This window comes from Molothrus ater, chromosome 1, assembly GCF_012460135.2.
Source record: "Molothrus ater isolate BHLD 08-10-18 breed brown headed cowbird chromosome 1, BPBGC_Mater_1.1, whole genome shotgun sequence".
NCBI classification, from domain to species: domain Eukaryota; kingdom Metazoa; phylum Chordata; class Aves; order Passeriformes; family Icteridae; genus Molothrus; species Molothrus ater.
Window position 1 is genome coordinate 49862109 of NC_050478.2, and position 26986 is coordinate 49889094.

General features: G+C 39.5%; 1 protein-coding gene across 3 annotated transcripts in view; it reads left to right on the forward strand.

The window, feature by feature from the left end:
- Nucleotides 1-537: 537 nt before the first annotated feature.
- UBP1 (upstream binding protein 1) overlaps nucleotides 538-26986 on the forward strand; it is a 35182-nt gene continuing 8733 nt past the window's right edge. Inside the window, exons 1-8 of one of the 3 annotated variants that reach the window (XM_036378782.2) lie at nucleotides 538-1116; nucleotides 10179-10330; nucleotides 15345-15421; nucleotides 17608-17713; nucleotides 18316-18422; nucleotides 19609-19761; nucleotides 19918-20028; nucleotides 20581-20688. In XM_036378782.2, coding sequence (XP_036234675.1) covers nucleotides 1004-1116; nucleotides 10179-10330; nucleotides 15345-15421; nucleotides 17608-17713; nucleotides 18316-18422; nucleotides 19609-19761; nucleotides 19918-20028; nucleotides 20581-20688 — 927 coding nt within the window. In that variant the 5' untranslated portion in view covers nucleotides 538-1003. The remainder of the gene's footprint in view (nucleotides 1117-10178; nucleotides 10331-15344; nucleotides 15422-17607; nucleotides 17714-18315; nucleotides 18423-19608; nucleotides 19762-19917; nucleotides 20029-20580; nucleotides 20689-26986) is intronic. The other 2 variants (XM_036378781.2, XM_036378783.2) reach the window with 2 other exon arrangements.

Consider the following 26986-nt stretch of genomic DNA (forward strand, 5'->3'; position numbering starts at 1 on the left):
GTGTTCTCTGGAAAAAGCAACCATGCAACGGTTTGGGCTGGGAAGGGGCCTTAAAGCTTATCCTCGCAACCATGGGAAGGGACACCTTGCACCGAGCCCGGATGCTCAGGGCAGTCACGGCCCCGGAGGTGGCTGGGGAGCGGACCGGGCCGGCCGACAGCGGCCATTCGGGGCGGGCCCGGGTGCCACCGCCCCTTCCCGCTCCCGCCCCCGGGCCTGCGGCCACGGCCGCTTCCGGGGCGCGCTCCCGCCATGCCGCGGGCCCGGGGAGGAGCGCAGGTCCACTCGCTCTCGTCACGCTGACGTCACCTGGCGTGAGGAAGTGCCTCCTCATTGGCCGGGCTTCCCCCTCACCCCTCCGCGCCTGCCCCCGATTGGCCCTGCCGGCGGGGCCCAGCCAATCGGCGGCGCCGATGGCGGGCAGGCACCGCCCCGGCAGGCGCTCGGGGGTGGAAGCCGCCGCCATGTTGTCGTGAGCAGCGGCGGCGGCGGCGCTGCGGGACGCGCCGGAGCGGCGGGCGCGGGCCCCCGGGGCGGCCGTGACCTCCGGCGGCGGCGGCTCCTCCCCGGCGGGCGCCCGCGGTGCTGCTGTTGCTGCCGCCGCAGCCTCCCCCCTGCGAATGATGCGGCGGGAGGCGCCGCTGGGCTGGGTCGGAGCTCGGGCGGCGGCAGAAGCGGCGGCGGCGCTGGGCAGTGTCCGGTCGGAGGAGGAGGAGGAGGAGGCGGAGGCCGCCCGGTCCCCAGCGCCCCACGGCGGCCGGGCGGGCGCAGGATGCTGAGAGCGACCCCACGCCCTGGTCGCGCCGCGAGGAAAGGGCCCCCCCGGGGCTGAGCGCGGAGCCGCCCCCGTCCCCCCGCCCCGCACGTGCTTTTTCCCCGCTCTCCCCCCGTCTCCTCCAGCCTCCTCGCCCGCCCGGCACCGCCTCCCCGGCGGCGCCGGTGCCGAGCGGCTCCGCCCCGTCCGGCTCCTCCCGCGGCGGGAGCGCGGCGGGGCCGGCGGAACATGGCGTGGGTGCTGAAGATGGATGAAGTGATCGAGTCCGGGCTGGTGCACGACTTCGACGCCAGCCTCTCGGGCATCGGGCAGGAGCTGGGAGCCGGTGCCTACAGCATGAGGTAACGCGGCCCGCAGCGCATCCCCGCCGCTGGGCGCCGGGTCCCCGCCGGCCTCCTCGGGCCGCGCAGCCCTTCCCGTCCGTGGGCAGGCTGAGGCTGCGCGGGAAGGAGCCGGAGTTTCTCCTTTCACTCCCCTTTTTTTTCTTTTTTCTTTTTTTTTTTTTTTTTTTTTTTTTTTTAATTCCTTAGGCTTTTCCCGAGGCGTGGGCACGTGCCGGAGGGGCTCCAGCCCTGCCCTCCCGTGCCGCTGGCAGGTGGCCGCTCGGGAAGGGCGGGCAGCTGCCTGCGCCGGGGTGCTGCTCCCTTTATAGGCGATATCCCTGCCCTAAAACTGATATTTCGCTGTCCCTTCGAGGTGTAACCGAACCCTACCTTCCAAACTATGGTCGTCTTACACTCGGCAAATGTAGTTCTGTCGTGATAAACAATAGGTGTTTCCTGCCAGGTTTAAAAATGTTCTTTCTCGACCAGGTAAACGTTGTCGTTAATAGAGTGGTAGTATGGTTGTACTTTATTCAGTACTTATTCTGTATTTCTGTGTAGTGGTGAGGTTTTTTCTATGTAGTGTGTCTTTAATGATGGGGTTTTTTCCCTTGCCGTGTAGGTCTCTGTTCGTAGTCAACTTGGCGGTTTCCTTACCTTTTGATTGTTTTCCAGGTTTTACAAAGTTAGGGTTTAAGTAGCGTTTGGATGTACCTTTTCGAAACTAAGTTAAAACTGTACTTGTTTGAGTAAATTTTAGCTTGCTCATGGGCAGAATGTGTGGATTCCTGCGTGACGACTTAGTGTGAAAAAGAGAAACTGTTTTGGAGGCAACGACAGACATTTTAAGTCCAAGGTTTTCGACAGGGTTTGTCGGTGTTAAAGGATTTTGTCTGGAGAAGTAAAACACTTGCATTTGATAGTTTTGATGGCCTAGGCTGTATAAAAGGCACGTTCTCTCTCAGGGGAAACTGGAGCTTGCAGGTGACCACAAGCTTCATCTATTATGTATGCTTTAAGGCAGTACTTCCCAGGTAAAATGGAAGTGTTTGGAAGTTTTGGAAGTGCAGTGTCTTTGCTGGAAGTTACGGAAAAGGGCTTCTGCTGGACAGAAATGAAGACGTTTTGATAGTATTTGGTATTGTGAGTTCAGTGGATTTATGGTGGGACATGTATTTGATGGGGGTTTTGTTCTGTGTGGGGTTTGGATTGTGTTTTGGTTGGTTGGTTTGTTTTTTGTTGTTTTGTTTTGGGTTTTTTTTTTAATTAAAAATAACATTGAGAACTTGCCAGTTCAGAGAACGAAGTGATTCATTTCTCTTGATGAGAATATTCCTGATTTTATATTCAGCTTGTCTGGATTTTATCCCACTTCTGTCCCGTTTCTGTCTCTGCAAACCTTCAGACATTCATCCCATGAAGTGGTGTGCCAGTTTTTGTGGGCAGCTGTGTGGTTGTTGCCTGGGTGGGTTCTAAGTGCAGACATCAATGGAAAATGAATGTGCTCATGTTCAAGAGCTGCTCTTCTCTATCTTGATTCAGTTCTTTCGAGGATCTCTTATGATTAAAAGTTCTGCATTTTGACTGTTAGGTTTTTTATATTTTCCTGTGTATTCCTAACTTCATTTCTCATCCCAGTAATGCACCTACTTCAGTTTCTAGGAACTGTAAGAATTATTATTCTTATTGTTGTGGGATAGTTTGTTTTTTTCTGGTCATATCATCCTGTTGTGGTGGCTGGCTTTTGGTTACATATACCTGCCTATTTGGACATTTACCACAGAAAGAGTTGTAGCAATTAAAAACAGCACTTCAAAAGTAGTATTTTATAAGCTAAGCTATATATTAGTCTTGAATCTTGTTATGCACTTCATCTGCAGAGTATTTTTGGAAAACATATGGAGTAGTAGTAGTATTTGTAGCTACAGTCACAGACCCTATAGTTAAAGGGGTCACCTAATTGCCATCAGTGTTTGTTGGATTCAGAGTGATTCTCAGCACGTATGTAAGTTATTCTATGTATTTGTTAGATTTCTACTTCAGAGAAATTATGGCCTGTCAAGCGATGTGAGAGCAGAAAACCAAGAGAAGTAGCAAAGCATGAACAGGAAGGATACTGCTCTGTCACTGTTCATTGTGCCACTAGAAGTTAATTACTTGTCACTTTCTAACAAAGCAAAAGAAGAAAATTAAATATTGCCTAGAGGAGAATCCTCGTTGAACTCCTCAAGGTATATGCCCCCTTGATTTTCTTAGAAGATCTGCATGTAATCTCTTTAACTGTTGGGGGTGTATATAAAGGAGTTGATACTTCCTGGAGTTGATGATAAGTCAGAGCCCTTAGATAGAATTTATGGCGTTACTCCTGTGTTTATTCTTCCCGATAAAGTTGCACATGTTCATTGATCATCAGTCCATTTTAGGACTTTTGTTAAAAGGCAGCTAAGTGCCTCCTGAATTTCCCTTCAGATTCACACAGTTTTAGATACTTTCTGAAATTTCTTTATAAAGTCTCAATACCCATTTTTTTTCTGGTAGCACCTTCTCATGCAAAAAGAAACTACCTGTAATCACAAAATTAAATTAAATTTGTAGTAACAGTTGTCAGATGTGTCAACACCTGCACCAAAACCCATATAAAAACATTGTACCCTTCAGTGATACTGAGTTTTAATTTAAGGAAGTTAATGTTTGTTTCTGTTGATAATGGTATCTCTCATGTTTTCTTATGAATCCCTCATAATATCCATTGTAACACAGAAGTAGTTGTGTATGTTTGAGGATCACTCATGGTTGCTATGAACTATAAAAAAATGGAGGCTGTTTAAAGACAAGTTTCAAAGAACTGCCTGTCATCTTTCTACCAGAATTCCATTTTTTATCAGTGAATTATTTGATTATTAAACCACTATACATTGAGTTAATTGACCATTAATAGACAGAAAAATACCTAAAATGACTAAATTTTTACGGGTAATTTGAAAGCTTAGTATATGGATTTATTCAAATGTTTGCAATTCCAGTGGTGTTTGTCATGCTACAATTCAACCCTGTCATGGGGAACTTGAAAATTATTTCAAGAGTAGCTGTTTTAGTACATATTTGTAGGTTAAAACCTGAAGTTCATCAAACTAAGTAAAAAAGAATGACTTCTGGTTCTGAAATGGAAAAGTCTCTACAAAAGGCTGTATGAAAATACATGCAGGCAGTCCTCCATTTTTGGAGAATCAAGTCAGTTTGCCTGTGCTGCATCTCCCAAACACTTCAGTGTCTTTGGAGCAGCTGTCTGCTGCCTTGGTTGAAAAGAGGGAAAGCCTGATGCAGTCTTCAGTCTTGTCTCCTCACTGTGGTGTGGAGAGCCTTGGCTGGTGAGGGCACTTTGTGTACCAACCTTTCCAGCACAGTTCAGGCTGAAGGAACTCTGAGATGGTCAGTTAGGAAACGTTTTCTGACAACTTAAAGCTCTCTTTTCAGGAGGAGAAAGGGAGAGTGTTCTCTTCTAACAGCTTTTGGGTCCCTGACAGCCTTTTTGGCTTCTGATAAACATGATTGACAGTTACTGCCTTAACTAAATAATTGCTGGGCAAAACCAAAAAAGAGTTCTCATTCAGGCCCTGGTTTTGGCTGCTGTTACATTATGACAGACAAATAGCTGTTTGTGTTTCCCCTAATATCTCCCACTCTAAAGTGTGTCCACTCTACTGCTGGTTATATTGGATTTTTGAAAGAGGAATCTTTGCTGATGCTATCTTGGTTTTTTTTTTCTTTTCTGCTTTTTTAGATGTACAAAGTATTTTCTGCAGAATACATTATAAAGCTTCTCTTTTGGTTTGTTCTATTTTTTTATGCATTGCACTATAGAAAAAAAAATCACTCACATAGACACTCTAAAATAAAATGTCAAGTACTTATTAGAATTGGAGCTCGAGTCTTCTTGCAAGCACACAAATAAGTAAATACCTGTGAGGAAATAGGCATTTGAAGGAAAAGTGTGTCCATAAACCTAAGCTTCCTTGTCCTTTTACCACAGAGAAAACATGTTGAAAGATAAACCTCATGTTCTAGATCATTGACATTGACTGGATTTGAGTTTTTTTGTTGTTTTCTTCCAACTTGAGTGTGTGAATACATTACAAAAAGTCAGGGGGCAGTTTAATTTTTAAGGAAAATACTTCAAAGCGCAGAACTGTCTTGTTTGTTCCTCTGTCACCTCTGATGTTGGATGGACATAGCAGATTGAGAGCAGGGCAGCAGGTCTGCCTTCATGTGCTCTTCTCCACGTAGGAGCCATCTGTACTGGAGCCTGCTGCAAGTGAGAGCAGCTGCCTGACCTCCTTGTGTTGGAGTGGATTTGTCATGGTGAAAATTCTTCTTTTCCTTGGTAGGAAGGACACAGGCGTTGTTGTTGGCATTTTCTTCTTTCTTTGATTGGTGTTTTTTTTGTATTTTGTGCCAGACTCCCCTTAAATTGAAGCCTTTCTCTATCTGAGTTTCTGTGTGATGGTCTGTGGGATTCCCAGGAACAGCATTCCATTTGCACCTGTTTCTCGTGTGTTGGATTTCTTGGACAGCTGCTGCAGAGAAGGTTGTTTCCCAGAAGTTAATTCCAGGGGTCTTTTCCCCCCCATCAAACTTGCTTTTGTGGACATAAGGAGTGTTAGGAAGTACCAGGTCTCCCATTGCCTTACATTTTCCTATGGCTTGCTCATACCTCTGAACACTTCAGAGCTTGGCCTAGAGATCATAACTCTTAATTCAAAGACTGCTTGAGAAAAATTTTTCCTAAAGGTATTTGTCCTCGTAAAAAACATGCTTTAAAGTTTCAAAAGGCCTGTTCAAAAGGCCTTGGGATGCCTTAGTACTCACACCCAAAGGTATACATACGATCCAGAAGATAGATAAGGCAGATGATTGATGGAACATCAATTTGAATTTTGCTGACAGAGTAGTTCCTGTTCTTGTAAGGACAGGAAGTTCTTAATTTATTTTTTGACCCTATTATTATTATTATGGAGGGGCTTTTTTTAAAATGCTTGGGACAATGTGTGGAAAGAAGGTTTTAAATTTTTAAGGAAGGTGATTTTGAAGGTTTACAGACACATTTCACAAGCATGGGGGGATAAATTACATTTTTCTTGGTCTTTTGAATTATATTCATCTAGGGTACATGACATAGGACAGCTTCTCACATGAGGTGCATCCCACTGGATGCTTTCGTTCAAGTGGTAACATTCACCTTACTTCCTCTTCTAAGCCTTCCTGCTTTTGTATGATGATGTTTCATGTAGGCACCTCTGTAGCATAAATAGCTAAGACTCAATGCCTTTCATTTGAATACTTTAGATAACATGCTGAGGAACTGAGATAAGACTCTTCTTACTAGAGCTAGTAGTTTCAAAACTTGGTCTCGGAATTCCATCAGGAGAGTAAATCCTGCTAGATGGACTTTCTCAAATGATATCAGAAAATATAACAAAAGATGCTACTTGTCCTTCCAAAGATTACTGCTCACCCATACATCAGCTTGCTTGTAGTTCTAAAGTTCACTTAAATGAGACAATGAAGTAAATGCATCTTTACTTCACAAGATCAAAAGTTAATAATGACAAAAAAAGGAACAGAATCAGTCTCTTCAAGCTCTCTGTTCTCCTGTAGTCTGAAATAATTGCAACAGTAGCTATTTTGGAACACTTGACTTTTCCTCCATGTGGGCTGCTCTGCCAGTGGGCACAACAGTTTAGGTAAGAACTTTAAGTTTAGGTTCTTTGCTGTGTGAAATAACTTTAACAAAGCTGGCACTACAGTCCCTGTCTCTAATCTGTACTGGCCCAACAAAACCAAGATTTCACCAGATGAGTAGGAAAATGACTGAAGGACGCCTACATAAGTGTATGTGAGCATGGAGGCTGCCAGGGCTTGACTGTGGGCAGATGATTTGTTCTGCTGGGACATTGGCTCATAAATGCAGAAATTGTAATGGGGGTCTGAGAGGAAAAAGGCTGGAGCTGACAAGGTTGATCTGTTCTCTGTATTTGTTTGTTCATGGGATTTCTTTATGGGTTAGGGTTTTTTTGATTGTTTGATTTTTGTTGTTGTTGGGTGTTAAAATAGAATGAGTATAAGATTAAAGGTGGTAAAAAGACTGATTTTGCATCTCCATAGTTTCTGGTAATGTGATTGATGCAATAGCATATATTATATGCAGTTTTTCATCTTAAGCTTCAGTAAAGAGTACTATTAAAAATATTAAGTTTCTGTTTCCTATCCTGTTTCCCATTGTAAGCAGTCTTTGCATCTTTTCTTCACCTGTGCTGCAATGAATTTTTATTTGTAGAAATAAAAATTTTATTTGTTTGTTGCTGTGAAATTTAGCTAGTCCCTGATCCTTAAACTGATCCTACAGGTCTTAATTTGAAATACGTTATTGACTGTTTTAATTGCAGCTTTAATCTGTTTTTAGATGGGGAAAAGAGTGTATGTTGAAATGCAAAAAACATCAATATTTCATTGTTTGCAAGTGAATGAATCAAAATACTATTTAAATGATATTGATTTAAAGATGGTCTAGGAAGGAGTTTACATTGCATTGGGTTGTCTTTTCCTTTGGAATGTATTAGTACTCAGAAGAGTTTTATAGGAAAAAATTGTCTTGTGCTGTCTTACGGAATATTTTTTAGAATGATGGCATTAAAGAATGAACAGTGTGCTCTCTTTACAGCTAAATTGTAGGGTTGTAGAGCTGGATGTCTATTTTTCCTTCTTCTTCTGCAGTGGCAGTTAGTCATTATGCTTTTTAAGTATTAGCAAAAGCTGGTTTAAAGCTGCCTAAATTGGTGTATTTGTAGGCTTCCAATGCCAAGTCTCTTAGCTAATTCATTAACCCCACATCACACTTTCTTAAGCCAGACCAGCTACATTATAAACTTCCAATTGTGAGTGGAAAATGAAGACTTTAAAGATATTTTTCACAAATACACAAAAGACTTCTCTTTAATCATGTGTGTTATGTGAAGGCAAGTGCTGCAGAGCTTAGTCAAGAATTACAGGTAATTTATTTGATGAGATACTTCTCATGCCTTGCTTGTTGCACTTTGACTCATGTGTGTATTTTAAACATTGCTCTTGTTTCCATGTTCTTGCCATTTTAAAGTTCCTCCTCATAATGGCACTTGTGTTTTGGGTGCTGAAGTGTGTGATGAGCATGGGTTCCTGGTGCAGCAGTCCTGTCTCGAGAGCACACTTGCTTCCCTCTGCTTGTCACTGTCAGGGCAATCACTCCCTCTTGTGTTGGGCTGCTCCTGCTGCCCTCCTGATGACATCAGGGCTTGAAGCAGCTCCTTCCTTCAGTTTTTTCTGAGTCGTCATCAAGGACCACTCACCCATCTGTGGATTTTGCTGCCCTACTCACGGATTCTTGTCTCTGTATGAGAAAACTCTTTTAAGGGTGTCCGCTCTCTGAAGTGGTTATTTCACATCTTCATTTGTAACTTAATTCTTCTCTGGGCTACAGTTTGAGGAGGTGGCATCAGAAGTAGCTAGGACACGGTTCAGTAGCCTTGTAATGCTTTTTTGGGCAGTGTACTGCCTTGTCCTGCTTACATCAGTCTTCGTAGCATCCCCTGTGGTTTCTTCCTAGTGAAAGGAAACCTGTATGGGTGTCTTTTTTTGATCTCTTCTTGGGGAGACACGGTACAGTCTCTCCAAGGCATAGACAAATTTCTTAGACGTTTTCACCCTTCATAAGTATTTTCTTGTCAATATAACATCTTCCAAGTAGCCCAGGGAGTAACATCCCTAATGGAATGTGGCACTTGCCCTGAAAAAAAGTTGGTGTGCCCCTGGACTCTGCATATCTGAGACTTAAGCAGACCAAGTCTTACATTCTAGCCTATGTGACATGCAAATATTAGGTCTAATTTCATTTTTTGAATTTATTGTGATATACTTTTTTGATTCTTCAAAATGATATGAGCTGGAATTCAAGAGCAATTAATAGCCTTTAAATAAAGCAGACTCTTGCAGAAATGATGAACAGTTATAAAACAGTTTTACTTCAAAAATTTTAGCATACAACTAACAAATAGTTGTGCAATACAGGCATTTATAACTGTTTTACAAAATATATCAAATCCATGTTTGAGATCAGTGCAAGAGATAGAAACAAGATACATGTTGGTTAAAAACTAAATTAACAGTTGAGGTGGTGTGAGATCTTAATTCACACTTGTAACATTTCTAAGGAAAGTTGCATGGATATGCAGATGATGTCATCATGAACAAAAATTCAGTAAAAGAAAAGCTCCTAAAAATCTTAATTTATGCATGATTTCTGTATACAAGGAAGATTATTACTAATACAGATTATTAATTTCTGTAGAAAGCAGAAGATGTGTTTGCTGGTTGTGGTGAAGCTGTCTCTCTTACCACAGCTTGTGGACAACATGGATTGCTCTTTATTCTCTAGAAATGTAGCAAAGTTTTTCTGGTGGTTATACATTGTAGATGATAAGTGAAGCGAATCCTGGCATAAACTTTTTATAGCTTATGTTTTGTGAATATGCTGCTTGATAATTTTTGAGCTAATCAGTCTGCCAAAGCCTAAGAGAAGCTTGAGAATGCCAACAGAATTAATAGCTTAGACATAATGGTACTAAATGAAGAGAGAGATACTTTCACAGTGTAGGTAACTTACTTTGGAAAATACATTATTCCAAAGAAGAAAATGAAAGCCTTGCTTTCATTTGCATGTTTATTCGGCAAGCTTGGCTGTGTTGACAGGTGAAAAGTTGAGAGAACTGAATTTTTTAAGTGGAGACAGGAAACAAAGTTTAGATTTTCAAAGCATCAGCAAAATTGTTTGTCTGCTTAAGTCCCATAGTATTTTGTTTATGTAACCTAACCTAAAGTTCTGGTGGAAAATCTTTTTGATACTGCTCATATAGATTTTACTAATAAAATGAGTAACAAAATTCTATATGTATTTCACTGTGGAGTTTTTTAAGTCACAAATAACTTTTTTTCTTTAACTTCAATCAAAACAGGGCCAACAGTCTCAAAGTTGTCTGGTTTTTTCTTTTCAGTGATGTTTTGGCGCTGCCTATTTTCAAACAGGAAGATTCCAGCCTTCCACAAGAAAATGAGACCAAACATCCACCTTTCCAGTATGTTATGTGTGCTGCAACATCTCCAGCAGTAAAATTATATGATGAAACTCTCACATATTTGAATCAAGGTTGGTATACGTGTGTGAATGCAGCTTATGGTGCAAGCCTGATACTGGAGTAGTATTTCATGTTTTGATAAGTGTGTGTCTATATCCAAAATAAATGCATGTCAGAAATGAGGTTGTGGACATTGAGGTTGTAAAGATGCCTTGCTAGTAGTCTTTTTTTGTCCAATTTGTAGGCTCACAGCTATAGTATGATGTTACTTTCCCTTTGGATTCTGGTAGGAGTGGGGTCTTTCTTCCTTTGTTGGTTTGGTTTTGGTTTTTTTTCCTGTTGTGCGTTGCCCCTCTTCATCCCCCAATAAAATCAAGCCAACAGACCTTTTAGGAGACAAATTTCAGGCAGTAATAGCTGAAAATTCGTGACTAATTTGGCATTTCTGTTTAAATTTGATTGATAAGTTAATTGGATATATGCATGAGGTACAGACAAACAGCCCTCAAAAATCATAATAAATGTTAAAATGTCAGTCCCTGAGGTGGTGCACAGAAGGAACCACTGTAATTGCTCTCAAATTAGCTAAACATGTCTGTCCAAAACTGTATTATGTTTAAACACAATCACAAGTGCAGTTACTTTTGGAGTTTGTATACATTTACCAGAAATTAACTAGATAAATACTTCATGTGAATCAGGATGGGTTTTTTTTCCTTTTTCCCTATGTTTTAATTTGCATGAAAATTGATTTTTTTTTTCCCTAGAGAGGCCACTGACTGCTGGGTAGAATAATCTGAATGTAGTCATTGCTATATGGTAAAACCTTCCTCTGAGAAGATTTACATTGAGAATTACATTGGTGTCCTAAGTTTAGTCAGCTAGTATTCTGAACTCAAAATCACTTATAATTTGTTTGGATCCTATCAATGGCTGCATACCCTCCCACTTTTTCTTCCCCCTCCTCTGGCTCTAAAGCCCTATGATCTCCAATCCTTTATCTAGTTCAGCTTTCTTTGTCTCGTGGATTTTGACTCTAAATCTCAATAGACTCTGATGGAATATTTAACGTGATTAGATGTTCAGCTGAAGCTGACTCTAGAAGTTCAGATCTTGGAGCAATGATGGTTGGTTGTTGAGGGGTTTGCAGAGTTCTTACTGTGAAATCTGTTAAATGGGTCCATTGGAAACATATTGGAGTTGTGGGACAGTGTTTTGGGTTGGCTGCTGTTCAGCTAGATGTATATGGAACAGCAGAAGTGGTATGGAAGAGAATTGCTTTTAAAAGGGAAGCATTCTTTGGGTTGGTTTACACAGTGCAGCAAAGCTTGGAGTTCTGTGAATGCATAGAACTGCTTGGGAGAGATGGGATCCAGCTTGGAAAGGGCAGTGGAGGTATTTTAGCCAGCTTGTGTCTGACCTGGTAAAGGAGGGCTTTGAAATGTGAACAGTGAGGGAGGGAGTGACTGACAGCAGCACTGTGAGGGAGTGATAGCCATGGCTGATAAGCAAAGAGCGTGAAAGGGAACACAGCATCAACAAAAGGAGGCTTAAACAGGGTCATCTCCAGCATTTGGATATGAGCAAGTAAGTGCCTGTAGAGCATGATTCCAAGGAAACAGCAAAGCCCTGTGTGGTAAGTCAGCATGGTGAGGTGCCTCTGAAGTGCACACATGTCAGTAGTGCAAGCAGCATAGGAAGTAAGCACGAGGATTTAAGACATCTGTGTGATTTAGGATCACTGTGACATGGTGGGATGGCTTGCAAAGTGCCTCGTTACAGTCTGGGGAGTTTAGCTCTTAAGGAAAGGCAGAGCCAGAGGATAAGGGAGGGGAGGTTAAGCATTGTGTAGGTGAACAGCTGAAATGTCTGGGGTTCTGCCTAGGGATAGGTGATGTTCCAATTGAGAGTTATGGGTAAGGATTATAGATGGATATTATGGATTATGTCATATGGATGACATTATAGTGGGTGTCTGCTGTAGGCCACCTGACCAGGATGAACAAGTAGATGAGATGTTTTTTGAAGAGCTGGAAGTAACCTCACATTCACAGGCCATGGTCCTTGTAGGAGAACCTCAAGCAACGTCGTGTCTCCTGCAGGGACAGCACAGCAGGGTATGAATGGAAAGTGCTGATTGACAGCTTCCTGATCCAAGTGGTAGAGGATGGCTCTGCTATACCTCATGAAACAGGGAAGGGCTCATTGGGGTTGTGAGTATCAAGGTCAGTCAGGCTTGTTTGCCTTCAAGATGGTGGACTTTATGATCCTGAGAGGAAGAAGCAAGGCAGAAGACCAAGATCACATCTTTAAACTTCAGGAGAATAGAGTTCCATGGGATAAAGCTCCAGAGGGAAGAGGGGCCCAAGATAGCTGGTTAACATTCAAGGATTAGCTCCTTCTAACTCAAGTGCAGCAAATCCCAGTGAACAGCAAGTCAGGCAAAAGTGGCAGGAGGTTTGCATGGGTAAGCAAGGGAACTCAAATACAAAAGATAGGAATCCAGAACATGGAAGCAGGGACAGGTAACCTGAGAGGAGTACAGAGATGCTGTCCATGCCTGCAGGGGTGCAATGAGAAAAGCCAAAGGCCAGCTGGAACTGAATCTGGTGAGGAATGTCAAAAGCAAGGTGGTCTTGTGTAAGTACATAAATAGCAAGAGGAAGACAATTGAAGTGGGCCCCCTGGTGAACAGGACATTGGCCATGGTGACATGGGCCACTGAAAAGGCTGAAGTACTGAATGCCTTCTTGGGCTCAGTCTTTTCTGGTATCACTGGTCTTTAGCAATCCCAGGCCTTAGAGATGAGGGGAAAGTCTGAAGCAAAGAATATGTACCCTTGGTGAAAGAAGAACATCAGGAAATACTTAAGCAAACTGAACAGACATAAATCCACCAGTCCTGATGGGAAGCACCCACAAGTGCTGAGGGCAGTGGCCTGTGTCACTGTGAGGCCACCATTAATAGTCTTTGAATGATCTTGGTGACTAGGAGAGGTGCTAGAGACTACATCAAAGTTAATGTTGCTCTGATCTTCAGAAAGGAGGACCCAGCAAACTACAGGCTTCCTGGGAAGGTGATGGGGAAGTGTTTCCTGGTAACCATTTCCTGGTACATTAAGTTCAAGATCATCAGGAGTAGTCAGCACAGATTTCCCAAGGGGGTGTCATGCTTGACCAGCTTGATAAACATCTGTGATGAACTGGGTGGCTTGGTAGACAAGGAGAGGGTAGTAGATATTGTTTACAAGTGATTTCCTTCAGTAAAGCTTTTGCTGGTTTCTCCCATGAGAGCTATACCAAGAAGCTTACGAGGTATGGTCTCAATGATCATCTTTGAGACACTCAGAACCAGCCAGGCTTAGTGCTGGGCACTTGGCTGTAGGTGGCCTTGCCTTGAGCAGGGGAATTGCCAAAGATGACCTCCAGAAGTCCCTTCTAAAATTGAACATTCTGGGATTTTTGTGAATGAAGCTGCCACAGGTTCAGTGTGAATTTAGTTCACACTGGATTCACTTACTGTCCATAGCTGTGTCACCTTGCTCCTCTGGCTGTTCTCCAGGAAAGAACAGAGAAAGTAAGTGTATGTAGGGATGACAAAAGTGAGTGCTGTGGTGCTTTTTACACTTTCAGAGCAGCTACATGTCCAAAACTGAATGTATCTATTCCCATCTTGAAAATTTTCAGAGCTGTTTTTACATTTTCAAGTCCCGTATTCTTTCTTTTTTACCTTTATCAAATCTACTGTTTATTTTGTACCTATGAAAGGCTAGCCATACTTATTGAAGAAATAATCAGAATTTTTTTCTTCACCCACTTCCCTACCCCTCCAAAAATGTTGAGAGAGGACAGAGAAATATTTGAGAAAGTTTATTAATATTGCCAGGTCCAAGAAATGCTGACTTTAAATATAGTTGAACTTACATGTTGTAGCTGTGTGAGTAGAAAAACAATGGTAATTGAACGAATCACACTAACAGGAAAAGTTTCCTGTATTCAACAGGAGGAGGAATTATATATTATTTACTCAGCTGTACCATGTGAACATATGTTTCATATGAATTTATGTAATCAATGACTGTATCAATGTTCACATTCTGCTTGGGTAAGGAAAGCATTTACATGTGTAGAGTATATACATAAATATGCTTATTGTGTTTGAGCAAAAAAAACCCCTGAAATGGTCCATAGTTGGAAGTAACATCAGTCTGTGAAAAGTGAAAGGAGATGAAGAAGTTATTTGCTCATTCACAGGGTTATTGCCTTGTGGGGCATGTCAGAATGTCTTAAATGTGTTATACATTGGGCCATAAAGGTAGCCTGAAGGGCAGTGTAGGTGATGATTTTCCTGCATTTCATCTTAATGAAGGTGTTGAAATTTATTTGGTCCCATGTTTTAGTTAGGGAAGCATGATTTTGCAAAGGAATATGTGCTGCTCACTCTGGAAAGAGAAAAATCCTTGTAATTAAATAAATTGCTACAAGCTTTACTTTTGAAGCACAACAGTTTATCATATTCGCTGGAAAGATAGGTTTGCTTATACTGTTGATAAAAATGGTAACTGTCTCTTTTAAAGGTCTATTTCGGAAATCATACAGAGCATAAAATGTGTACATAGGCAACATAAAATCATACAAAGGCAACAGGTATATGGGCAAAATTAAACATGGGAGAATAGTACGTATGTTTTGGAGAAAGTATGAAAACTCTGCAAGTTTGTTTTGGAAGACCAGTTAATGGTTCTCAGTATGTTGCCATTTGGCATTTTTAAAAAAGAAGGAATTCAACCTTGAAATGTTTTGTTTTCAGAAAAAGAAATAGAGAAGCAAGTAGTTACACTTGATACAAAATTAAATAATTAAACTTCGAAAATATCTGTGGTTTTAAGGGGACCAAAGAGTGTCACTTTGTTTTGTTAATTTCCCTGGTGTGAAGTGCATGTTGCTATCTGGATCTCTCAAATTCAAGTTTCAGGTACTGGTATCCTCGTGTACTGTGAACCAAAAGCTAATCTAAATGCATTAAACACAAAATAACCTTGTGCTCTTGCTCTTTTACCCAATGCAATTTTTTTTCTCTTTAAAGGTCAGTCCTATGAGATCCGGATGCTAGATAATCGGAAAGCTGGAGACATACCAGAGATCAATGGAAAACTGGTGAAGGTGAATTTAAGTTCACTAGATAGTGTTACTAACAAACCAAAGACTGTATATTCTGTGGAATTATTTTTTCCTGCTGTCACTAGGTATTGGTCAGAATATGTGGACCAGTGATGTTTAAAATAAAAACATATGGATATAAGTACTCAATGCACACTTGTGTGCACTGCAGACCTAAGTATTTATGCAAAGCTTAAGATAGTTGTCTGTAGATTTTGTATCCAGTGTCTGTAGATTTTGTATCCAGTGTCTTCTGAGCCATGACATTGTCCACTTCAAGTGATCAGGAGAGGTGAGAGGAAGGTAGAGGATCATTTAGATAAAAGTGGAGGTATTGTGATCATGTTTCTTAAGTGTTACAGAAAGCACATGGAGCCAGCCTGTGGGTTTTGCAGGAGTGGGCTGTTGGAGATACATCCATAGGTGAATGGACCTCTAATTTTGCTGCTTGTTGAGCAGTTTGTTCCACAGCTGAGCCCCTCTCCTCAGTTCCAGATTTGTCTCCTTGTGCTTCAATGTTCGTAGAAGGTCCTGTTGATCTGAGGTATTTTATGAAATATGAAAATGAGGCAAACTGAAAAATAAACCTATTTGGAGCACAGATGATTAAAAGAGCTGATGGAGGGCTTTGGATTTTTCTTCTAAGCACTTGATAATTATTGATTTTATTGAATTCTCAAAAAAAATCTTATTTGGGTATTAGGAAAGAAGGGAAAAATTTCAATTAAAGTCACTTTGAAAGTGGTGCTGATAAATGCACCGGAACAGTGTGCCTGTGGGAGGCTAAATCTTTACCCGCCAGCTTTGGGCTGTGTAATTTGTGAACTTTGGCTTGCTTGTATAGTCCTAGGCCTTGTTCTTATTGTCTGTGGGATGCTTGTTTAGAGACCATTTCACGAAGAGTTAAGCACGAGCATAAAAGTGGCATTTGAGAGTTCTATAATTAAACTTTTTGCATCCTGGCATGGTGACTTGCTGTAATAAGAACTGTTTTGCCCCCTTAGCTGCTATTTCCTTGTAGCCTTGGGTGTCTCTCTTCTGTAATTTTCTAGCTTTGTTGTGTGGGTGATGACTCATTTGGTTGGTACAATAGGGCAAAGCAGCGTAAAAGTTTAGAAAAGTCAGTTTTACCATAGCAAGGTATTGGAATGCTGCATCAATGAATTTTCCATTTTGGACAATTAAATATTGGAATCCTAGTGTTTTACCAAAGAAATAATTTCATGGAGGTGAAGGTGGCTACAGATATTTCCAAGTTCCAAATGTGCTGGTTTGCAGTGCAGAAGGAATGGTTCCTTTGTGTGTGTGTGTGTACATGCACACACATTTGCTTTCCATTATCTTTGAAATAAACCCAAGGAAGTGCAATTCATCTTGAAGAGGTGCTCCATTTAAAAGTTCTTGGGTTTTGTGGACACTTTAAGCTGCTGTTAATACAAGGAAGACTGTAGAATAATGGAAAAAAATATGCTAATCTGTCTACATTCTCTTTGTTGGGTAACAGTCAATGTATACAGTATTTTTCCAGCCTCTTTGTAATAAATTGCTTTATATGTGCATTCATTTAGCAGTAACAAAACTGCCCGCAAAAACAGGTATTGTTAGAGAATTGCTTCTAGCTGAACAAAATTAATCATGTTGTAGTTGTTCTGGATGAATATTTCATCTAAAGTAGTTGAGAAAGTTTGGAACTTTTTAATTCTATCAAGTAAAATCATAGATTTTTTGTAAATATCTTACAAGTACTACTAAGGGAATTTTCTGTTTTATTTCTTAAAATGTCCTGTACACGTTCACAGAATTCTCAGTGAAAGAATGATCAAGTAATATTCACCACTTTTCTTAATAAATGAAATACTTGGTGTTTGCTGTCTAAAATAATTTGGTGTTGCCTACACAGGGTTGATACTGTGCTGCCAGTGTTGCTCAGTTCACTGTGTGTAACTCATAGTGACCTTTTGAGTATCCAATCTGATGTAATTCTCCCTTTCATTTTTACCACATCTTCAAGTATCTCCTGCTGCTCAGTTCTATTTCTGTGTTCTGGAATATTTTGGGATACTGATGCTTGTCAAATTTTTTGCTGTAAATAATGTATTTATTAGCACCGTGGCTATTTTGGGATGGTTTAGTACTTTTATCTGTAGTGACTGTGTGGCTCATCACAGGCTTGTTTTCTTCTTTGTTAGAGCATTATAAGAGTTGTGTTCCATGACAGAAGGTTGCAGTACACAGAGCACCAGCAGTTAGAGGGTTGGAAGTGGAACCGCCCTGGGGACAGACTGCTCGACCTAGGTATAACTGCTTCTCTTTGTTGCCCCTGTATGGAATTCAGTTTCCAAATTTAAATTGGTCACATTCACATTTATGCTGAGGCTGATGGAAAAGGACAGACCAGATTTCTGGATGCTGCTTTGTCATAGTGTGTGTTTTGAATTCAATGTTCTTACCACTTCTACATTCTTTTCAAAATCTAAGTGCTATAAAAGTAAGATAGCAGCTCTGCAGCCATATATATTTAATATTCTTTCTGATTTTGATTGCTGAGTGTTGCAGTGATTGGGAGAACACAGACAGAAGTAACTTTCTCTATTAGATTGTGAAAACGGTGCCAACATGATTTCTGTACTTTGTGTAACTCAGTCATTTTTGGTGCATAACCTCAGAGGTGGCAGCAGGGGAGGAGAATGAAAAAGCACCCAAAACCTTGAGCACTTTTTATGTTGAATCTACTAAGATTCTATGTATCAGTCCTAAGAAACTGCCACCAAAGCCCACATTTTTCCATCCTACCTTGTGTATGGTGATGGTGATTATGATTATATTTATATTACAATTTATTTATAGTGTTTACTTGCTGTTTACTTTTCTGAAATGCGTGCTATTTATTTTAATAGATATTCCAATGTCTGTTGGAGTCATTGATATCAAGACAAATCCAAGCCAGCTCAACGCAGTTGAATTTTTATGGGATCCAACAAAATGTACATCTGCTTTTATTCAGGTTTGAAACTTTATTTGACTGGATGTCTGTGTTTGGTGCCTTTCAGGTCACAAACAGCAATATACTTGAACTACAAAGCTTCTTGGTTTATTATTTGTGGGATGGCCATTAAATACCGAAAAATATGGGTTCATAGGCTTATTGGAGTCCCTCGTTAGGTTTTTCTATTTAATTTGGGTTTATAGAAAAAAAAAAAACTTTCAAAAAACTCTTTGAAGAAAGCTGTCATAGTTAAAATATTTAGTTGTATGAAGTATAAGAATTAACTTAAATTCCTCTCAGTAGCTCTTACTACTAGTTTCAGCAGAAGCTTGGCTTAAGGATTCAAAATAAAAAGTATTGTCCTACAAGAAAAGGGTTTTAAATCAGGCACTCAAAAGATGTTTCTTACTATGTCACTAGGCTTCCTTGTAGGAATTCTGTTATATGTGTATTTGATATCTTAGGGCAACTGAGCGTGCTTTCTTTGGAAATTATTTAGATTAAATGTTCACATTCACATTGCCTATTTTTGTCTCAGATCTGATTTCATTGTAAAAAAGTATGGCCGTGAAATTTCAGGTAGCAACTTTTCTTACTTGGTTGTTGAAAGAGGTTAAATTCTATATTGTCAGTAAATTAACTTTTCCTAAAATAGGTATCTTTATCTAGATCAAAGTTACATAATTGCTAAAATTTAGTCGCCTTGAAGGACTGTGAGATAAATTAGGGACTAGTTTCATTTATACATTTCCTTAGAAGAAATGATAACAGACTGACAATGGAACTGATATTACGCCACTATAGTTGGGTTGTTCTACAGGCTCACTTAAAATTCCTTAAGGAAGCAAAATAAATTGGGAGCACCGTCCAGTGAGATTATTCATAATTCCTTCTATTGCACTGATTTTCTCCCTAGATACCCTTAAGGGGTCTTCATAGCTTATAAACACAGCATTCATTCTGATTTAGCAGCTGAAGCTGTAACAATTGCATACTGATTAAAAGGTCTCTGGACTTTTAAAGGAGTTGGGCATGTTTGAAAATACTCTGAGATGAGATGAAAAACTCTTCTAGTCAGTGGCCTTCTATAGCTTTGCTGTATTTTTTTACAAGAAGCTGTTCATGTGATGTAGGTAACAATAATAAAGTTCATGCCTGAAATGCTTCTGAAGGTCCTTTTTGTTTGGTCGTTGTTTCTTTTCAGGTACATTGTATCAGCACTGAATTTACACCTCGTAAACATGGAGGGGAGAAAGGAGTTCCTTTTAGAATTCAGGTTGACACCTTTAAACAGACTGAGAATGGAGAATACACAGATCATCTGCATTCAGCCAGTTGTCAAATCAAAGTTTTTAAGGTAACATTAAGAAACAGATCCTTACGTCTCTAAGTTTTCATAAAGATATGGGAAACCGTTATATTACTGCTTGTAATGGTTCATGTCTGAGATCAGATTTCAGTTATAAAATCATTTCCCATTTGTGTTCATGTTCACATAACTGTTCATTTTTAGCCCAAAGGAGCAGACAGAAAACAGAAAACAGACAGAGAAAAGATGGAAAAACGGACTGCACATGAAAAAGAGAAGTATCAGCCTTCATATGACACCACAGTTCTCACAGAGGTAACAAAATAAGATTGCATTTACTGACTGAGGAGAATATGCATAGATACAGCACATTACTTAGCTGCACTCTTGGAAGGGTTGGGGAAGAATTATTTCTGCATAGAAATAAACTTTTTATTTGACAAACTTGTCCAGCAAGCAGCAGCATTCAGTTTTAAGATTTTGTTTCGTAAACTTGGATTTAGATACTCAATAGATGCTGTATGAAAACACACTTTAGATTGAACACTGTTTGACTGACTCTACTGAATCCTTGAGCAAGACTTTTGATACAGATTTCAAAATCTTGCAGCTGAAAAGCAAAAAAAAAAAAAAAACAAAAAAAATTGAGGGGGGACTCTTAAAATTTATTTACCAAATTTGAGCTTCCAAAGTCTGTTTTTCAGAGATTTTTTTAATTTAAGGCCAGAGCCTCATTAGGTTTTTTATTTAAACATCAGTGAGTTCTATGCAGTTTTCTAAATATTTCAGAAGTTTTTAAAAGGCTTTTAGATCTTTCCTCACTGTATAATGAAAAGAAATTGATCCACATCTTTGGTGTTTGTCCAGATGAGGCTTGAGCCTATAATTGAAGATGCAGTTGAACATGAGCAGAAAAAGTCCAGCAAGCGGACTTTGCCAGCAGACTACGGTGATTCTCTGGCAAAGCGAGGCAGTGTAAGGGACTTCTGCTTACCTTTTGATTATGCAAGATACCTTGTGCAGTGTTAGATATAGGAGAAACTTCCATTTTGTAAAGTAAAAATACTTTGATTGCTGTCTCTTAATTTTATTCACTTCTTTGTATCTCAATTACTCCATGTTTGTTTTCAGCAAAGGAATCCTTCCTAAATCTAACACTTAAACTGTTGCAGAGGGACTGTGTAACTTGAGTCAAGAGCTTTCAGTTTTTATGACTTGAAATGAAATAGCATTTTGCTTTGCTATACTTGTGTAAGTAGTGGAAGTAAGAACAGTTAAATTTAGTGGTTTGTTCCTATTTGTACTTATATTCAGTAGAAGTTTTCATGTACATCAGTATTTTTAAAAAGCTATGTCATGTTGCAGATAGTTGTCAGTGATTTTTCCTTTAGTCATCTACATACCGTGCTCCAAGCAGGTTTAATGCAGTTCAGAAGAGTCAGCTCATCTTCATGATCTCTGATATGTTAACCCTATCTGTGTACCTCAGAGGGAACCTGACATATCCTGTGCCCTCCCTGACATATGTCCTGTGCAGTTGTCCTGCCAAAGATTAGCATTTTAGATTTCTTAAATGTTGTTCCTTAAGGAGGAGCAATTCCACATCTTTCATTTGGCATGTTTAAATGTCAGTCAATAACATGGCTGTGGAAGGCCATTATTTGACTGTTCTTTGAACAGCCATACTGTGCTGAAGCTCTTTACCAATAGTGCTTAAGCATGATTCGGTTTGTATTTATGACCTGTGAAAGTGATGTGTAAAGTTTTATATTTAGGTTATAAAATACTTCAGTGTATGCTTCTTGTTTATAACCCATGTAACTGGGTGGGAAGGAACAAGCAATATTAGTCAGATGGGTTTTTTGGAGGATATTTGGATTTTTTTGTTTTGTGCACCCAAAACTATTGTATGCACTAAGCTATCTGAATTTACCTTCTACTGTTCTTGGCTGTTGGGTTTTTTTTTTTTTGGTTTTTGTTCTTTCTTTTAAAGTGCACCTTTATGATTCTTTGGCAGTGCATTCTTTTACTTGTTCCAGCTGGCCCTGGGGGAGAGGCAGGAGAAAACAGACTTTTATCACTTCTGCTTATAAAGCATCTTCTGAAGCTTGTTCTTGGAGGGATTTCTGTGTTTTTCTCCTGCTGTTAGAACTATTTCATTGAATGATTGTTGCTTATAGGATGAATAACAGAAGGATATTTTTAAACAGATAAGACAAATCCATTGTCCAGAGTAGGACAAACTGTAGCTAAATCATAACTAGAAGTTGTCTAACATTTTCTTAACAATCTCTTGGAATACAAAGCTTCTATGAATTACCTTAATTCTACACTACCTTATTTGTAGTGAAGAGCTTAGATAGGACATTATTGGACTTCTCATGTCTTTCCCAAAGCACACAAAGGATAATGACTCACAGGCTATTTTGAATAGGAGCTATGTACAGCTTTCCAGTTCTCTTAGTTGTGCAGCTCACTATTCCTGTTTCTCAATTGCCTGTAACAAAATGCTGTCTTGAGATAATTTGGTCAGTTTGTTGAGACCATTTTGAATTTTGTCCACACTGGATGAAATCTTTTCAGCATTGCGAACTTGGTATTGTTTGCAGATTTCAACACATGCTATTTCCATCATTGCAATGTTTTTTATCATTAGCAAAATTATTAGAAATCACCAAGCCCATAAAAAATACCAAGAGACACAATTTTTTCTGTATTCATAGTAAAGCCTTAGTTATTTCTATGCACTCAGTGCTGGTTTTAGCTATAGAAGGTGAATGTAAAACTTGTTTGCTTGGCGTAGAAAAGGAGTATCTGATCTACATCTTGAAGGCCAATTCATTGACCTTTTTCTTTTGTCACCAGACATGCTTCTTTTTGTGGGCCCTGTAAATATGGACAGGGATGATAAATGTTTCTACTTAAAGCAGTTCTGTCCTTGCAAATCTGTCTTCCTAAATGTGGCCATCAGAAGCTTTGGCTGTTTCCAGACTTCCTCAGACATGCAGATCAAGTGTTCTATATTGAGCAGTACTGTTGTCACAGAGGTGCTGACACACAAAAAGTGAAGACCTGTTTCCCTATGTTTAATTATGAGATGGACATTGTTTCACATGTTATGTGTTTCTATATGATAAGTCTTTTTCTTCACATGTCCTGTAGGAGCTGTAGCTCTATAACAGGAAAAAACCAAACCAGAATTGTTTGGAATGTATTTTTACTAGATGCAGTCAGGACTGCTGACTTAGTCAGTGCTGCTTACTAGTTGCCCAGAAATAGTGCTCTGTTACTTTTTTTGAATTTTGAAATTCATCTTCATCCTGGCTATAATTCTCTTTAATTTTAAAGCTGTGAATTCTTATCCTACTGCTACACCTAACCAACCTTTCATTACTCACTTTTTGCATCTCATTGTGTATGTTAGCTTTTTATTTTACCCCTCCAAGATTCCACTGTTCTATTTGTTAGATATTACAATTTTTTTGCTTCTTTTTTTTTTTTTTTCTCCTACGTGATTATTTCCAGATCAGTCACAATTGGATTGGGACAGATTGGTTTCTTACTATGCTTCCTTCAGAAAACATTGAATCTAATATGTTTTCTTTCCAATTTAATTCTTATGGCTTTCTAACATAATATAAGGAATTTGGTGAAGCTTCCTTTCTGAGTGGTCATTCTGCTCTTCTGGCCTTTCAAAGAACCAGAGGGGTTTTTTTTTTCTAGCTACCATCACCCAGCTTTCCCTTATCACTTACTTTCATAAGAATGCCATCTAGATAAGCTTTTCTGTTACTTCTCTGAATTCACTGGATGTATCAAAATTCAGTGCTTTCACTGCAGTTCTGTGATGTTTATCTCAGTGTTGTCCAAACAGACAGGACACAGTTAAACTGCTCGTTAGACTTGTCACACTATACAGCTGTAGGTGTAAAACGCTACAAATTTAACCTTGCCTTCTGGACCTCAGAGTGGATATTTACATACATGTGACCTTCATTCAGGGGCCACTTTAAGAAGGAGGCACTTTGTTTTCCTCTCTCTTTGTACATAAAGGTTAGTTCTTATCTAATGAAAAAGAGAAAAAAACCCCACTGTTTTCTTTCTCCTGCTTTGAATTTGTAAAAGCGGGAAAATTTGGGTTGTAGTAGTTGGGCCTTTGCACTTTTTTCTGTCTGCAGTATTTTGGTTGATTTTTATAGTACTGTGCTTTATATGTCATAAGCTTGAATATATAAACTACAAACTGATTAAACTTGGTCAAATGGTCAGTTTTTGCAGATAGAGTTGATTATAGAGCACCTGGAAGTTAAAAGACTTCCAGGTACAGATCTTGAAATAAATTGGAATGTTAAATTGTAGACATGAAAGGTTGCTCCATACCATGTATAAGAAAATGGATGCTTTATTCTCTAAGGGGTGCTGTGTGTCCAACTATAAATCTAAATTGGGGAACAAACTGTACTTACTGTATTTTGGTTTTGTATTATGTTTTTATGTTTATTGGGTCTTTGAATATATTATAGAGTTCTTTGTCAAGATTCAGCTTTACTCTCTTGTGAGGATTGAATTTGGGCAGATTCCAGTATATTGGAGGTAGGAAAGGATATTACATTAAACCATGGCTTAGAATAACTTGAGATTTTGCAATTCCTCTTCAGTTTGGAATGTTCTGAGTTTAAATCCTGAATCTGATAAGTCATACTTAGAAGGATCTCTTACATTTCTTTTTAACTCAGTAAATCTTCATTCATGGCATTTTACAGAAGGCTGTTAAACATCTGAAACCAAAATAATTTTCTCCTGAATTAATCCCCGTTTGGAAATAAGACATAGTTTCTGGAGTATAGTAGTATCAGTGTGCTAGTAATGGAGGGCATTTAGTCTTGAGACCTCAAAAACATGATCTTGGTAAATTCATCAGTATATATTAATTGTTTATGACAGGTAAAGACACAATGCCAATCTTCTTTATGTTCTGTGGTGGCACTTTACAGAGCTGAATGCTTCCTTGTGACAGGGTGACATTTTCTCCTAGGTTTGCTCAGGGACTTCTGTATTAGTATCATTAACTTCCTGAATGTCCTTCGGTTAACTCAGTTTTGGCTTAGGAATGTAAGAAATATTCTGATGGATCAGTCCACAAGGGTGAAGTCATGTTCTGTCCCTGACAGTGACAAGGGCAGGTGCTTTTTCAGGGAAGCAGTGCTGCTTTCTGTGATCCATTCTCCTTGTAGCCCTCACCCCTCTCAATCTAGAATCATCATGCTGGATGTTAGAAAAGAAAACACGTCCTTGCTTAGTCTTTGTAGTGTTAATGGATTTGGTCTGCCAGGCATTTGCTTAATCCAGTTTGTGAAGTGCAGGACATTGGGGCATGAGGGTGATTCCAAAAGCATCATCAGCTCGGGTTGATTACTGGAAGACTTTCTTGTTCCTTGAACCTTTCAGGTTTTAGTATCTCAGTGCTCAAATGCTCATTTTTCCCTTCCTAGCCTGTAAGACAGAAACAAGGAGAACAGAGGCAAGAGATGTGTTGCAGTAGTATTACACTTATTATTTATTTTTTCTTTTTAACCAGCCTATTGAGTCTCAGTGGATAGTTAGTGGTGTTTTTCCTGGAATAGGAGACAAGGCAGGAAAGCATGTTTATTGGAGAAGAAAGGCTACTTGCTTTGGATTGGGATTTTTTTTTTTCTGAATACTTCAAATGTGCTTCTTCCTGGATTTAAACCCAGAGCTTCGTTGGGTTTAAGAACTTCAGCTGGGTTTGAAGGACAGAAACACCAGCTGCAGTACCTACCTTGGGAGTGGCTCAAAAGGTGTTCTCTGGCACCAGTGTGTTCTTCTCTGCCCCTGAATTTAAATATATGGTGGCTAGAATCTTGTATGGGAATGGTTGCTAAGGATGTGGAACTTGCATCTGTGTGTCTACATAAACATCTTGGATTAAAATTTAGGAGAAAAATGTCACAAAATTAAAGAATTTTAATTGCACTTTCAAAATATTTCAGAAGAACAAAGTTAATACTTCTATGTCGAGCTTTTATTTTAAAATTACAGTTTTGGATCACATATTTGGGGAATGAAGGCTACTTGTAACTACCTGATGTAACATCGTTGAGGTTAATATTAAATCAGCTTGAGAAGAGAGATGGCAGGTGGGAATATACAGATTTGGAGGAGGAATGTGTCACCCTACCAGGTTATAGAGGAGCATGCTCTGTGTGGGGGCACTGTTTGCAGCCCAAAGGTTGGCTTTGACCATGTAATCAGACTGTGGACTCTGGCGAACAAAAATGCTAAATCTCAGATAAAGCAAGTTTTTAATTTTTAAGCTATTTGCATGCAATACAAATTTATTTTAATTCCATGTGCCATCCTGGGGAACTTGCCATCTTATGCTGACAAGTGAAGACTGGGGTCCAGCACAGAAATACTGCTAACTCTCTTACAGATGGTGGCAGCTGGTGTTGCCCTTATTTACTGTTTCCCCCAGATAAAGGAAGGATTTTTCAACACAAAATTGTTGAAACAAGTTTCTTTTGGTATTAAGTCATAGTTGTTCCCCTCCACCCTGTTCTACAAAGCTGTGATATAAATCTGGAAATTTCTTACAAGGTATTTAGCTCGTACATGATAAGTATATCAGAAATCTTTGTTGTCTTAAAAGGCATGGTCTTAGCTTACCTGATCTTGGGCTGCTTGCTTGTTTTAATCATGTCTTTGAACATATCAAAACTTCTTTGGTTTTTGTTTTTCTTTAAAAGACTGCATTTTTAGTACTGTTGGAAGCATTAAAAAGTAGCCTTGTTTCAAAAAGCTTTATCACAACGATTTTAAAAAATACCCAGAAAAACACTGACAAAATTGGACAACTGGCTTATGATATACTTGTGATGACTTAAGCTTGTTTAAAAAATTCCAGTTTACCAAGCTGTTCAGAAAAATCAGTCCATGTAAGTAAGCACAATTTTAGTCCTGCAGTAAATTATTAAAAATGTTGAATTCACAAAATTTCCACTGAAAATTCTGTTTGTATTTGATTGTTCTCAGGGCGGAGACATTAAATTTATCCACAAGGTGCAATCTAGCTTCATAGCTTTACTTAATATTACTGAACGCTTTTTGTTGTGGGGCAGTTTAAACAGCCCTTTCATCCTCTTCAGGATAAAAGACTTTTTTTCCAGCATGTGGCTGTGGGGGTTGGTTGGCTTTGGTTTAAACTGAATAATCTGTGCATTTTTTTAAAGAGAAGACAGTATAAATAGAAGTC